Raw genomic sequence first — 15,473 nt, forward strand, 5'->3', positions numbered from 1 at the left:
CCTTTTCATCTCTTGTTCTCTGTCACCCTCACACAGCTGTTTGATGAGAAGATCAAGGACTGCAAAGAGGATGAATCACGCAGAGTGAGTACCAGCAGTGCTGCTCTGTCCTCGTGTCTCTGCTCTCTGGTCCACTGTTCTCGCTGTCATTAGTGCCGAGGCTAACAGCAGGGGAAGCAGGCTCACATATAGCGCCGGGGAATGATCTCAGACAGATGATCTCTGTCAGTGTGATACACCTGTTTGATATGTGTCGCTTATCAAATTTAAGTCATCAGTATATACCTTCAAAAGTTATTGAACTGGTTTAAAAATGTCTATAATGACCAGTTTTTCAGCATTTGTATTAAGAACATCATTTAAAAATGTGCCTTTTCATTTGAAAAGCCAACAAAATGGTTCAAAACAGCTTAAACTAAGGATTATTTTTATTATTGATTAATTGTTTTGTCTGCACAATTACACTCAATGGTGAAAAATGCCCATTATAACTCCCCATTGCCTAAATATGATGGCCTTAGATGTTTTGTTTTGTATAATCAGCTGTGTAAAACCCAAAGGTATTCACTTTAAAATGATGACGAGCAGAGAAAATCAGTAAATCGTAACATTAGAAAATTTTTAATCAGAGCAGGTTTACATTTTTGCTTGAAAAATTACTGAAAGGCTCAGTTGAAATTGTTGCTTATTATATTTCTGTTGTTTGATTAATTGACAAATACTCGTTTTGATTTTTTTCAGCATGTAAAGAAATAAAATGTATATATATATATATATATACAGTAATCCTAAAGCAAATTCCCATTATACAAATTCTCATAAAAATAAATAAACATAATATTAAATGTCCGAAGAGGAGTAGGAAGAAGTTTACATATTTTCCTCTCCTCTCTCCAAGTCAAATAATTTACATAATTAACAAATAACTAAACAACTATTTTTGTGTATTATCATTATTATTATTATTATTATTGTTATTATCATTATTATTATTATTATTTATTAATAATAATATTTTTTAAGTTGCAGCTCTAAGACAGTGACTCGGTGAGCTCTTTAATAAAATAAATATGAGGGGATCGATGGGATCACGCTTGTGTATTAAACTCGTGTTTTCGGCACCTTTGTCAGAACCAGTGTATTATAATTATAGATCATAACTGGTTTGGGTTGAATGTTACAGTTGCATTTCTTTTTTTCTGACCTGAGCATTCAGTTCACGATAGCAGAACTTTCTTGTGAAATTTATTTTTTAACTTTTATCTTTTAGAGGTGTTAATAGCTGTTGGGGGAAGCAGTTCAGTTTCAGGGTTTATCAGTTTTTTTCACCAAAAGCTGTGTGATTCACTTCCTCCCTGAGATTAATGTCAGTTTGTGGTCACTTTGACTTGTTTGTCACTGTGACTTCACCAATTACATTAGTAAGAAAAACTGTCTTTTGGTTTTCCAAAGAACAAAAAAGCCGTTGCACTGAGTTAGACCTCATTACCTCAGTGTTACCTCCAATTAAGCTTTGTTTGCTGTCAAACTGTTTACATCGGCTTCTGATTTCAACACTGTGTTTAGTTTTTTTTTAATTGCTATTGTGTTTTACAGCCTGTTTTCTTTTCTTTTGATAGAAAATTGAAAATCTGAAGGAGACCACTTGTGTAAGTCAGAACTTAACACATTTCCCTTCCTGCCTGTGATTTTACAGGTCAGTTCCTAGTTACTGAATTCCTCTCTGCCTTTATCTTTCAGAGCATGGTAGAGTCCATCAAGCACTGTATTGTACTGCTGCAAATCGCCAAGGTAATCACAATTTATCTCTCTGTAGTTTGGTCTGCTTCTTCACCATAATCATTGTCCTTGTGAGACCACACCAGTGAGCACTGTGTGTTACTGTACGTGTCTCTGCAGTAGTTCCCTGCTATCTGGGTCGGTGGTTGATGAGGGTGTAGCCCAGTATTCATTTCATCACATGTTCCATTCGGCCCATTGAAAAGGGAAGTGGAGCATTCATTTCTGCCTTATGCTGTTGTTAGGTGACATTTGTAACTTTTTTAAATTAAAACTCAGAAATCTTTCACTCATGATATTTGAGGAAACTTGTAGATTACAGATTGGCAGAGCGATCCCGTCCTGTTTGATACTGGATTTTACCATGTGATGAAAGGATTACTGCATGTGGCAAGTTGGTGGATATTATGAGGCTCCATGTGATGAGAGGGACAGATCTCATCGCTCGCTACAGTGCAGATGCTCAGGATGCTTTATGAAATGACTCTTCAGCCTTCCTTCACAAGTAGTCTAACATTGTCTTCTCAAAATTTTAAGGACCAAAGTAACGAACAGCAACACGCAAACGGACTTATAGTAAGTTTGACATTCTCTGTCCATGACAAGAATTTAAATCAAACAAACTGCTAACTTTCTTTTCCTGCTTAATATACTCTCCACTGTAGAACATCAGATAAATCAGATCTCTTTTGTGCATGTTGTCTAATTTGGAGTTAAACTCTATCTCAAGCTCTTTCCCTCATGTCTGCCACTGCTGTTCTGTTGATTTAGATAACAACTTCCTGATTTCATCTGAGATTTCTCTAAACAATGGTTGGGAACTATTCTTTTCTCATCAGTGTACAAAATGTGTGTGTGTGTGTGTGTGTGTGTGTGTGTGTGTGTGTGTGTGTGTGTGTGTGCGTGTGCGTGCAACTTTGCAAAAAATGCACATTGTTAAAGAATATGTGCACATATACTGTAAATGTGTATTTGCATGCTTGTGTATAAGAGAATGTTGCACTTCACTTCACCCACTAATTAGAGTCTGCTGATTCACCATTGATTTAACATGTGCACACTGCCTGCTTATCGAACCATCAAGCCCTAAAAGCTGAAAAGCCATTCAGAGAGCACTTTGCTGGCTCTGCAGGTGCCCTGTCTTCATGTCATGGGCCATATCGGAGTTTTGCATGTTTTTACTACAAATAACTGACAGTTATTTTCCAAAGCATCCTCTGGAAGTTTTTAGATAGATTTCTGATCGTACAGGGAGCCACTGATTTCTGTTTCTTTTAGTTTGTTATGAATTAAAGCATGCAGTAGATTAGTAATCCATTACAGTAAACAATGTCGTCTTCTTTATTTTAAAATAATGCTCTGACCTCTGTGATATGAGCGTGGGCTGCCAAACATTTAACTTTTACTTTAAGTGGAAACAAATAACCACCAAGCATACATTAGCCTTCGACATTTGACTTGTGGTTTTGATTTCCAGACACCATACCTCATGAATGAGTGCTTTAATCCACTAAGGAAAATTTTCCAAACAGTTCTCACTCACACCAGCTTTGCCATGCAATGTAACACTACAAAAAATGAAAGAGGACGATATATTTAGGTGTATTTTTTGTTGTTTATTTTTGCAGTTACAGCATACAATTTAAGGTAATTACACAAGAGTTAGCTGGCAGCAAATTTTAATTAGTTGTTCCCAGGCAGGTCGACAAAAACCACCCAAAGAACAGCGAATATGCTACATAAAATAGGAATAGAATAGAAATAGGAATAGAAACAGTATGATAAAGACAATAAATACAAGCCAATCATTGGTGATGACACTTGTGTGCCAGCTTTAAGCAAAGCTTGAGGCTTGTTTATACACTGCAAAGCTTCCTGAGTCTCTAATGTTTGTGGGTATGAAATTCCACTTCGTCACTCCTTTAACCATAAAGACAGGTTGGCTGTCTTTTTGAAGTTTGGTACTTAATCACCCCAAGCAGATGCTCTAGTCCCACTGCCGCTGCTACTGACAGCAACAGAATGTTTGTTGACTTGGCGGGGAGTCGAGACGGTCTGGGATCAGACCCGAGGTGCAAAAAGAATTTACTGCAGGTATCATTTGACTGGAGAAATTTCAATCCTACTTTGCGCTTGGTTATTTTGGTTGATACCTTGAAGCAGTGCTACTCAGCTTAGGGCCTGTGGCTCCTGATAGAATACCAGGTGGCCCCCCAACTATTTTCCAATTCACATTAAAAATAAAGGGATTGGCACTGGGAATTGTTTTGTACTATTAGTATACATCAGGTGCCAGAGTGCATAAAACAGCATCCATATAGAGCTTGTTGACAGAGTTGACAGAGTTCCTAGCTAAGCCCCTAATGTCCTAAAATCTTCTGATATTCCTAGAAACGTCTTAAAATCCCAGATATGTCCCAAAATCCTATAAAATGTCCTAAAATCCTAGGAATGTCCCAAATTTTGAGAAATGTCCAGAAATCCAAGAAACATCCTAAAATTCTAGAAATGTCCTGAAATCCTAGAAAATGGATGAGTCTGATGCGATTGGCCCCTGGTCTCCTGTCTTTTTTTGAAAGTGGCCCTTAAGCAAACCAAGCTGAGTATCCCTGCCTTAAAGGTATTGAGTACTGATACCCAGCCCTATTCCTAAACTGTTAACGGTTACATATCTATAGGATGTTTTTGTACAAGTACATTTTTTTATACTATTGCAAAAGCGGAGTAAGTGGTCTGATAGAAAGGAAAAGGGGAGGGAGGTAGACTGTAAAATGGAAGAAAAGTGAGGATATGAGGACAAATGAAACATGTACTCAGAGTGAAGATTGAAGAAAACCCAGTGGGTACCTTCAAGGTTAAAATTCAATCTAAAAACCTTTGGTATGCTTTGGAAAAAGGTTAGTAATGCAATGTTAACGGTTAGTCGTGAATGGACTTATACGAGGAAAAATTCCAGCGTGGTCCTCAAAGCAAGAATCCCACAGGGGCTCACAAGCCTGCGCTGCTCTTATAGCTGACTTAATCTCACAGACATTAAGTACAGTATTACGTAGTATAAATAGCATAAGCTCTGTCTATACGCCCAACTGCACATTTTTTATATGCATACTAAGCTTTGTGCTAAAGATATTTTTGCAGCTTTAGAGCGTCTTAACGTCTGTCACGTTGCCTGTATGCTTATAATGTGTAGCAAATAATAAGTGCACTGTAGACCTGCGTTTAAAATGCCTCAAACACTAGCAGCATGTTTGATTGACCTCGTCTAGCACTGCGGCGCCGGGGGAATTCCCGTAAAGTGCAGGAATCATTTACACCGAGCACGCCAGAAGCCTGTTCAGCATTTTATCTGTCAAAATAATTGATGTGCTGTGATTGGTTTTGGTTTGCTCTGCTGCTTGGGCTTCCTGCTGTATTAATATTACATTCACTGAAAATATATATATATTTATATATCGATCATGACAGAGCTTAAAGTCTTTTTTGACAGTAACTCTTTCTGCCTGCTTTTGATTCAGCTCCTGCTTGCAAACCCACGGGCTGGTCCCACCATGGTCGACCAGTATTTCTGTAATTGGCTATAATTAGTAGCCTTCGCCTTACTTTCATGGCGACACGTGGACGAGGCAAGCTTGGGCAGGGCGAAGGAGAGGTAGAGAGAGAGGAATAGAGGCAGAGATTTGGATGATGAGAGAGAGAAGTTGAGAGAGCTGAGATGTCTAGCCATACTGCTATGCACAACATTGTCTACCCATGATCATAACTTGCTTTTTGTTGCAATTAAAATGTTTGGTGGCACATATATAGGTATAATAATAATAATATATTGAAAAATATATGTTTTTAATATATTTTATTATTTATTATTCTTTTTTTTCATTTTATTTTGTTAATATTATCTTGTTTTATTGTCTATGGACCTCTCTATGAGCTGAGTCCTTAATAAAATTTTAAATTGAATTGAAATTGACTTGAATTTGCAAATTTAACGCCAGTGACTCATGACTTCACTTGGCCTTGAGCCTTTTCACTTAAAAGGTACTTGATAACTTTCCCCAGAGTGTTATTTAAAAAGATTAACATGAATCTATTAACTTCCCCTCATTTAATGAAACTGCTTACTTGATTGCTTTTCATTCCTTGCAAGTTGACACTTAATTCCTCAGACACACTTTGAAGCTTGAAACAGTCTGAGAGCATCCAGTCAAGTTGCAAAAGAAAACCATGATGAACTAACGTTATGTTAATGAGTGCCATTTGGAAAAACTGACACCAAAGATAATTTTGTTCATGTTCGAAAGCGATTTGGTGTCCAAAAGAAAAAAAAATAGCAGTATACAAAAATGACAGACACAGCAACATCCAGTCAACTTGTTTTAACAAATAAATACAAGTTTTTAAATGTCATTACATTTGTTGAAGAGTGGATTGTGATTTGTTAAGGACTTGAAACACAAAGCTAGGACTTGACCATGGACTTGTCAGCCTTGATTTGTGACTTGACCCATGACTTGCATGTCTAAACGTGGGACCTAAGTGCAAAGACTTGACCCCACCTCTGGTTGAATTTTAAGGAAAATTTCCCCATAAGAAAAACACCATGACAGTACACCACAGCTGTTATTCCTCTGCAGTCAGTATCTTCTATGCAACATGTTCTGCATTGCATCATGGGATTGTGGAGGTCTATTGTCTTCTTCCTGTTTGGTTCTTAGACCAGCTCTGTTATCCTCACCGTCACAGCACTGTGTCAGCTCATGTTCTGACTCAATGTTCCTGTTGGCCTCAGATGACTTAATCAAAACTTCCCCGGAAAAAACATCCCCTAAAAATCACAGATTACAGGTCAAGTTTGAGTAACAGAATAACACATCACATAGACTCGATCTAATTTTAGTGCCACAGAGAGCCCTGAGGGCAAGTTGTTTGGGAATAAGGGTCGATATGGTTTTGCTTTAGCTCGCGTTGTCATCAGTGATCCTGTCAGTTGGATCGTTGGTGCCAGTGACCCCGATGCAGTGAGCTAACAGGCTCCTCTCTATGTGTGTTTTTGTTGCTGTATTTAAATAAGTGCACACATGATGTTAAGGTGTCACTGATGAGGGCAGGCCACTGCAGATACGAACGTCCCCGCTGGTTTTCACCACGGGGAAATCAAGAGCCAGACAGTTAAAAGATGTTAAAGATTTAGTCTGAGGCCCAGTGGAGTTAATTAACTCCTTTTTATGCTGGAAGGTTGCTCAGGGGTCCAGAGGCGCTGCTGGTTATTGTGTAAAGCTTTAGTCTTTATTTGGATCCACATTATCTGCCACTAAGGTAACAGCTACTCCTCCCAGAGTCCATACACAACAAAACATGCTACCGCTGGTGTTTTGGATTTCAAGTAGTGTTGTCGGTTTCATATTGATTACATTAACGAAACCTGGAAACAGTCTTTCCAGGAAATGAAGTGAAAGGAAATTGATCTGCCCAGACAGGGTGGGGGATATTTTATGTCACTGCTCTTGGTTTCGTGTAGCTTTACCATTAAGCTGATATTGAACTAATACACAAGCTGTGAAGTTGGTATCCAGTCAAGGGTGAGAGCTCACATTGGCATCTGATTTGGATGTGAAAGGAAATGGTGATTCATCGTGGTTAGCATGTTAGTACATTTGGTTAGAGATGTTAAAATATGCTGTATTGTACCTGGATATACCAAAAAAAAAAAACTCTGTAGTCAAAACTGAGGCCAAACTCTCTTCTGCAGTATTGGATTTTAATCTCAATGTTTATTGTCTGTTAAGCAACATTTTAGATTAGTAAGCAGGCAGTGGCGTGGGTGTGCTATTGTTGCAGCAAGTGTCTGATGTAGTGTTGTTTTTACTGTTCATGTCAATGTTGTTTTTGTTTCCTCCAGAGCACCATAAACCCAGTGGATGGGATCTACCAACCCCCTCTGGACACTCCTGTAGTCAACACCACGATGCCAACACAGACCACACTACCCACAGGTACTACACACCTGCGTGCTCACTGTTTCTTACACACATGTAGACGTGTGTGTTCATGTGCTTAATGTGTTAACATGTCTGTATACAGACTCACAGATTTCACAAGCTCAACATCTTTCGGGGAAGGTAACAACAGCTCCCCCTGTTGTCCATACCTTCGTCTCCGTCAGCTGATGGATCTGCTTTGTTACTCAGTTTGTCACAAATGTCTGAAGAATGCTTGTTTTTGCAATTTTCTCATAGAACAGACACTATAATGAGTTAATATGTTGTCGCATTTGAAATTCTAATGTTTCACTGTGGTATTGAAGACAGTGGGATGAAACCTGAAACACGTTCTTGTATGACATTATATGGGGGTTTTGATTAATGTACCAAATGTCCCTTTAGTGTTTGAAGGTAAATTGATATAAGTTTAGTTCCTGACTGTCGAGGATCTATAACAGGGTCCAGTTACATAATATCCATCCTTTTTATTCACGGTGTTGGAGGTGGTGGACTGTCTAATAAAACTAGGTGTGTAACTACATTTTGCAGTAAATTGCTGGAAGTTCATCTACATTCATATTTGTATAAATTACTTTTTCATCTTATTTTTTATCCTTTTTATCTTTATTTTCTAATCGTTTCTCTGTTGTAATTGAACCACCAATGTGAAAAAATTACTTGTTGATGTTATTATTATTATTATTATTATTATTATTATTAAATAGTAAGTGAATTTTTTGCATGCTATTTTATATTTGATAATATATGGGGTTTTTTTTAATCAAAGGCGCATTTATAAATTTAATTTTAAATAATTTAGGATTGATACATTTCACCATCACTTTTATTTACATTCATCTTCCTGGTAACGATCGTTTAATGGTATCCTGTTAGGCGCTTTGTAAAAAACGGTTTCCACATGAGTGTTATGAATGAATTATTGATCATCGCTCTAATGTTGAATAATCAAGTATTGACATGCAAACGTATGTTTAAGAGGGTTTCTACGTGTGTTTATGTCGGACTGTGGGTATGGAAATGAGGCTCATGCATATGCGATTGAGATTTATAAAACAGAATCAGGAGTATGCACAGCTTTATAAATCTGACAAAAAAAACATGTACATATATTTCTGTCTTTGAGCATGCACACAGTTTTTTAGCTGTGAATCTACACAGAATTTTATGCATCTGGCCCCTGGACTCTAGTTTCTGAAGGCTTTTTGGTTTATGTATTACCTGTAAAAAAAAAAAATTTTTTTTAAAAATAGGGCATCCAATTGGCGTTTTTGACTTTGTGATATTTTTTGCATCATCTATTTTTACATGTTGTTTCAAACATACATTGTCAATTTGGTCTTTTTTTACAGTAGTTTGAACTACTTTTTCTTAGTTGCTTTAGTTAAGCAAACTAGATTTCTCCCGAGGGTAGCTTTGCTGTTATTCCACTTCTTCTAGTGCGAAGTAATTGGTAGCTTGCAAAGCTCCCCCCCCCAAAACTGGTTATTGCATGTAGTAATGTGACTTTATTTAATTTTTCAGACATAATTCTCTCTGAAAATGAATTTATTAATCCGTTTTGATTGAAGCAAATTCCTGTCCGTCAGTATAATTATATTTTAGGTCATTTCAATCAGTAAATAATTGACTACATTAAATGGCATGGCATGACTAAGATCTGACTAATGTTTTGAGCTATTTTGGTCAGATGATTATGACTAGACCGCTGCAAAAATGAACCATGCAAAGTAGGCCAGTCTAATTACGGTCTCTTAATAGACTGTGTAATCCCCCTCACAGCTGAAGCTTCTGTCTGCAGCGTCTCCGATCATTTTCTCAGCCTCCTGGATTTTGGGCTGCTGTTTTTAATGTGATTTGGTTTTATTTCGAGGCTTAAGTGCTAAACCATCTACTTTCTGTTTTTGCATCAGACGCTTCTCAGGTGTGTAAATCAGACCAACGACCCTCCACGTTACCTGTTGGTCCCGTCGTCACGGTGATGGGCAGTCTGCAGACCCCAACTCCCAACAGCACAGGTGAAAGCTCATTTCACTCATATCACAGCATTGGGAGCTTTGCCACTAGAATGAAAAGATAATGTGTGGATGTAATAATTAATGTGAATCACACATTTCTCTCATGATTATAGGACATATCAGGAACTACAGTTAAGTTTCTGGTTCAGTGTTTTTGTAAAGTTCCTCAGTGGCATGTTTAATTTAAGCCTAATCTCCACCAGTCAGTCCAGTCCAGTCCAGTTCAGTTCAATTCAATCTGTTCAATTCAATCAATTCAATCAAAAATCTGTAGCAACAAGAATAAACGCTTGTTTGTAGCTTCATTTGAATTCTCAGAATATTGTCATCTTACTGTAGATTCTTTAATTTACAGGCAACTTGAAGCTGATGTAGTAAAAACTCACTCAACCGCAAGAGACAAAGTGATATTAACATGAATTATTACTGTACTTCTCGAAATCTTAGTGCTGTGTCCACGAACATAGTAAATTAAAAAGCCGAGTACAAAGCACAGGAAAGCAGAGGTTCATGCCTGTTTGTCTTCTGTGCTGAGGCTGCAGTATTAAAATGCTGCGCTGTGCACTAAGGAGGCAGGCTGCTTGAGAGCACTATCAATATGCTCTGCAGAGGAAGCCGTCACTGTGTTAAAGACAGCTAAATGTTACCGTACACAAACTGCTGGATCAGGCTCAGAAATGAGTGCTTGAGTTGAACAGTGTGATGTAGATTTGACCATGACCTGTGTACAAGCCCAAAGAAGCCTTTTCCATTAGATCCATAAAATGAAGATGCTGCAAGAGAGCACTGACATGACAAATAACGTTTGTTTTTCCTTTCACTGTCAGGGAGTGGCCCGTCAGGCCCCAGCAGCGGCGTCGCCTCCCCAGCTCACATCCCCCTCCCCTCGCACTCGGTGCCAGACTTCTCCTACTCCTCCAGTGAGGATGAGTTCTACGATGCTGACGAGTTTTACCAGAGCAGCACTTCCCCCAAACACTGCATAGAGTGAGTATAGTATCACCCGCCTCCCTGCAGCCAGCACTGCACACAGTGAATCTATTGCTTCATTTTTTGAAAGCAACACTGTCACTAAAGCTGTAAAAAAAAATGCTGTAAAGTGTAAAGTCAAAGAAGTTTGCAACAAAATTGCCTGTGAAATCTTACCCACTCTATGTCCTTATCTTTCCTGCTTGTGCCTCCTTTCCGCTCCCTTTATCTCCTCCTCAGTCCCTCAGGGCCTCAAGCTGCCTCGCCCCTCACTAATGAAGCGACAGCGTTGAAAAGACCTGACACCACAGAGTCCCTCAACTCGTCCATGTCCAATGGTACCACAGATGCAGGTAAAAATGGAAAGCACACAAACATTTTACAGCAGTTTTTGTGATTCTTTATGCATTAAACTTTAAGCTGGAGCTTTTCTATGCTGAAGTATGAGATGATGACAGTCAGTATGTTTACATGATGGTTGAAAAAGTCAAATTATTGTGTTAGCCAGACTAAAAATTTAGTTTTTAAAAATACAAGTAAACATGATGGTCTGAGTGAAATTGAAATCATATGAAGTCGAATTTCTCGGAAGTTGGACTAACACACCTATATAATGCATTTGGGGGTCGATTTACTCTTTCATGTGTACGCCTCAACCAGACTTGAACTGGCCAAGGCATTCTGCGCATGCTAACTTGTTTGGTGACGTAATAGGTCGTCCGGAAGAAGGTCCAGTAGCAACTAGCTGCATATCAACATCTACCATGGCACAGCAGGACATACTTCTGTCAATAAATCAAACCCCACCCCCAGTGGTTGTATACTGGGACAAGAACAGCAGTGCAAATAAATGGCCTTATCGAGCTTTAACCGTAGCTTGACTTAACTGTGCACATAAATGTACTGATAGTACATAGTAGAACAATTGTTTTTTTTAATGGTAAAAGATATCTAATGTGTTTCACATGAAAAGACAGGGAACTTAATATTATTACATCCATATGAAATTTGTCCCCTGCTGTCATCTTCAGATCCGTTTGACAGCCACGACGACCGTGACGATGAAGGCGAGGGCGAATCTGTGGAGGAGCACAAGAGCGTCATTATGCATCTTCTCTCTCAAGTTCGTCTGGGCATGGACCTCACAAAGGTAAACACTCCTGACCGGCTCCCTCCGTGCTCTCTTTGTTCAGTCTGCATTCCTCTCACTGCAGTGGTCCTTTATCTTTTTACTCACTAACATTAACTGTGCAAGCTGTTTCTTCTGAACAACCCACGCAGCAACAGTTTTACAGTTTTTCTCCTTCGTTATATTTAACAGGTGGTGCTGCCTACCTTCATTCTAGAGAGGAGATCTTTGTTAGAAATGTACGCAGACTTCTTTGCACATCCCGACCTATTTGTAAGGTAATGGTCTTTTCTCTCATCGTGTATCACACAGATATTTAAATATATCTTAAATTAAAAAACATAATTAAAAACAAATTAGCTTAACTCTTTCTTGTGACTTGCACTAGTATCGCTGAGCAGCCGGAGCCCCGGGAGCGCATGGTTCACGTGGTAAAGTGGTACCTGTCAGCTTTCCATGCAGGGAGGAAAGGTTCAGTGGCCAAGAAACCTTACAACCCAATCCTGGGAGAAGTCTTCTACTGCCACTGGGATCTGCCCAGCGAGTCAGAGGAGCCCTCCCCGCTCACGGTGAGACCAGATGCCTCTGCAGCTCGTGTTGGCTCTTGACCACTTATGAGATTTTGTGAATAAGCCTTCTATGCGGGATTAAAAATCAACTGTGGCTTAATTTTTCACCTCGGGTTAATATTTCAAGTAACAACTTTTGCACATCCTCACTAAGATGACAGGTTTAGTATATGTCAGTATGTGAAGGAAAAAGGTGCCACTTCATTTCCAAAAATAAAAAAAAGTGGCAAAAAATGCTGTCATGAACCTGTGAACTGTTTGTGGTTATACAAATAAACCTAACTGGAATAGCAAGTATAGCCACTTTTGCAAACACTAAATAAAAAAAAAAACCTTTGTTCTTTTTATGTCAGAACGGGTTTCCTGTTATGTAAATTTTTGCACACACCACTCTTTTCATTTCAGTGTTGTTAACAAGGTTCCCACAGTCAAGAAATACCTAAAAAAAAAAAAAAAAGAAGAAATTAGAAAGAATGGTTTGGAAATAACAGAATGTTTGGAGAAAAGTTTTGAATATACATTATTTTGGCTATTGTTAAAAAATTGTTCATAAAAATTCCCAACTAATTTAAAATATAGTGCTTAGCTGCTGAAACATCACTTGTATCACTTCACACACATTAGACCAGATTGGGTCATCATCAAGGCCGCCCCACCTTTTGGGGGAAAGAAAAGCAGTGGCATTTGGAGAGAAACTGGAAAATTCTAAAAACAGGTTCGTTATTTAGAGACAATATTTAGCCTAACGATGCCTTATTGTTGTCAAAGTGTAATTCGAACATACATCAAATTACATTGATGTCTTTATGATCCTCCGTTTTCTATCCCCCAAAAAGGGATGCGGCCTTGGTGTTAGCCTGATCTTTTGGCTAGGATAGCAAACACTCAGTCGGCTTATGTGCAAATGTTTGGGAAATTCATGTTTAACAACGTGTGGCTCCATCACTATGAAGACCAACCTATTTCAATCTGCTCAAATATAAGTCATGGAAATAGAGTCAATTATTATGTAAAGGTTAAGAAAATGATTTTGTAACTTCATTGGTAAAAATGTGCAGGAACCGTGTCTTTACATTGTTTCTGAAATTATTTATTTTTTTAATGCTTTATGAAAAAACTGAAGCCCTTATGTAACTCCCTCTCATCCACCCTTCAGGAGGCGGTATCAGAAGGTCCAGTACCGTGGTCTTCATCCAACAGTGTGTGTTTTGTGGCAGAGCAGGTCTCTCACCACCCACCCAGTGAGTGTCCAACATTTCGTCCTCTGAGTAATTACACAGCACCGCAAAAACCTTTGTGACATATACTGTCAAGAAAACTATGAAGAACACTGATCATTTTTTGAAAATGACGGGAAGAATTTCTTTTTTTGTTAGATAGATAGGTGGATGGATGGATGGATAGATGAATGGATTGATAGATAATTTATTCCAAAGGAAATTCACAGTCAGCTGCATTCGCTCAAACAATAAAAACACAGTATTGTATATTTATATGATAATGGCGTATAAAAAAATGTAAATGAAATAGTTTGACTGAAAGAAATGCTTCATTTTGTGGAGTATCAGTGAGACTTTTCTATAATCTCTTCACTGTTTCCTCTCTTCTCTCTGTAGTTTCTGCATTCTATGCAGAGTGTTTAAGTAGGAAGATCCAGTTCAACGCTCACATCTGGACCAAGTCTAAGTTCTTAGGCATGTCCATAGGTGTCCACAATATTGGCCAAGGTACTTCACAGCATCAATAGCGCTGCTTAATACACTCCACAGTACGATTTTGTGGTATAGTTGTCATAATTCTTTGCTGGTCTTGTTTCAGGTTGTGTGTCGTGTTTGGAGCACGATGAACACTACATCCTCACCTTCCCTAACGGATATGGCAGGTGTGTGTTACTGTTTCCTTGCGTCTGTCCCTTTCATCACTTGATTATGTCTCTCTGGTCATTAACATGTGCGTCACTGACCTGATCCTGTCTGTCCAGGTCGATCCTGACTGTGCCGTGGGTGGAGCTAGGCGGGGAGTGCAACATCTCCTGCTCCAAGTCGGGCTACAGCGCCAACATCGTGTTCCACACCAAACCCTTCTACGGAGGAAAAAAGCACAGGATCACCGCTGAGATTTTGTAAGATGAAAACTGATAAAAACTATTTAAAATAAGAGCTCAAAGACTTATTCGGGATGAAGGAGCCTGACCTTTTTAATGACATAGACCACCGTTCTTTACTATTTCTCTTTCAGTGCACCAAATGATAAGAAGTCCTTCTGCTCCATTGAAGGCGAATGGAACGGAGTGATGTACGCCAAGTGGGCAACTGGAGTGAGTCTGTCCTGTATTTCTTTTTTTTTCACCATTTCTGTTATTTATTTTTTTCTTTCGTTTCCAGGGTATTTATTAAATTAGGTCCTATTCGCATGGGACTAGTATGTCCAGGGGAGCTCATATGATTTATATATTAACCCCTAAGTCTGTGTTTCATGTGTTTTCTGATAAGCAAGCATATTTTATTAGAAGTAACTGACATTATCACCTCATTATGATGTGCATAGTCAATTACAACTCCACTTTACACAACATAAAAATACCACACAGTACTACTAGCAGTGATGTACAGTGTTAACTTTTTTCTTTAAACTGTGTTTTAAACGAACAGAACCAATCCTGCCCATATTGGCACGTCATCTATCTCTGCATTTTTCTTGATTTTGCTCATCTGATGGATTTAGGGTTGCTGCAGATGGGTCTCTGTACTCTGTGGTGAGAAGACCCTCCTGCATCCAAAATGCTGTCAAATTTTCATTTATGATTGCCATGAAGCCTCTAAAATTCTCAACCGGGAAAGAGGCGGAAACAAGATGCAGAGAAAACAAAACAACCAGTCACAGCCCCAAATCAGAGCGATGCCAGTTTAGACAGGATTTATATTATCACATTACCTCTGTGCTTGTTGAAACATGGGAGGTAATTTGAGGTGGAATTCTTACTTGACAAATAACAGACATGGCAGATTTTCAT

The 15,473-nt window shown here is 38.7% G+C and overlaps 1 protein-coding gene across 3 annotated transcripts in view; it reads left to right on the top strand.

Annotated features, from left to right (window-relative positions):
• osbpl9 (oxysterol binding protein-like 9) overlaps positions 1 to 15,473 on the top strand; it is a 42,461-nt gene that overhangs the window by 23,939 nt on the left and 3,049 nt on the right. For 2 of the 3 annotated variants that reach the window (XM_042517066.2, XM_042517080.2), the window contains 16 exons: positions 37 to 84; positions 1,620 to 1,649; positions 1,741 to 1,791; positions 2,317 to 2,355; positions 7,676 to 7,769; positions 9,689 to 9,793; positions 10,621 to 10,780; positions 11,003 to 11,115; positions 11,794 to 11,912; positions 12,084 to 12,169; positions 12,280 to 12,460; positions 13,617 to 13,701; positions 14,077 to 14,187; positions 14,279 to 14,342; positions 14,442 to 14,582; positions 14,699 to 14,777. In XM_042517066.2, the coding sequence (XP_042373000.1) occupies positions 37 to 84; positions 1,620 to 1,649; positions 1,741 to 1,791; positions 2,317 to 2,355; positions 7,676 to 7,769; positions 9,689 to 9,793; positions 10,621 to 10,780; positions 11,003 to 11,115; positions 11,794 to 11,912; positions 12,084 to 12,169; positions 12,280 to 12,460; positions 13,617 to 13,701; positions 14,077 to 14,187; positions 14,279 to 14,342; positions 14,442 to 14,582; positions 14,699 to 14,777 (1,506 nt within the window). The remainder of the gene's footprint in view (positions 1 to 36; positions 85 to 1,619; positions 1,650 to 1,740; positions 1,792 to 2,316; positions 2,356 to 7,675; positions 7,770 to 9,688; positions 9,794 to 10,620; positions 10,781 to 11,002; positions 11,116 to 11,793; positions 11,913 to 12,083; positions 12,170 to 12,279; positions 12,461 to 13,616; positions 13,702 to 14,076; positions 14,188 to 14,278; positions 14,343 to 14,441; positions 14,583 to 14,698; positions 14,778 to 15,473) is intronic. The other variant, XM_042517073.2, reaches the window with a different exon arrangement.

Source organism: Plectropomus leopardus, chromosome 5, assembly GCF_026936395.1.
Source record: "Plectropomus leopardus strain MGB_pleo_1.0 chromosome 5, ASM2693639v1, whole genome shotgun sequence".
Lineage (NCBI taxonomy): Eukaryota > Metazoa > Chordata > Actinopteri > Perciformes > Serranidae > Plectropomus > Plectropomus leopardus.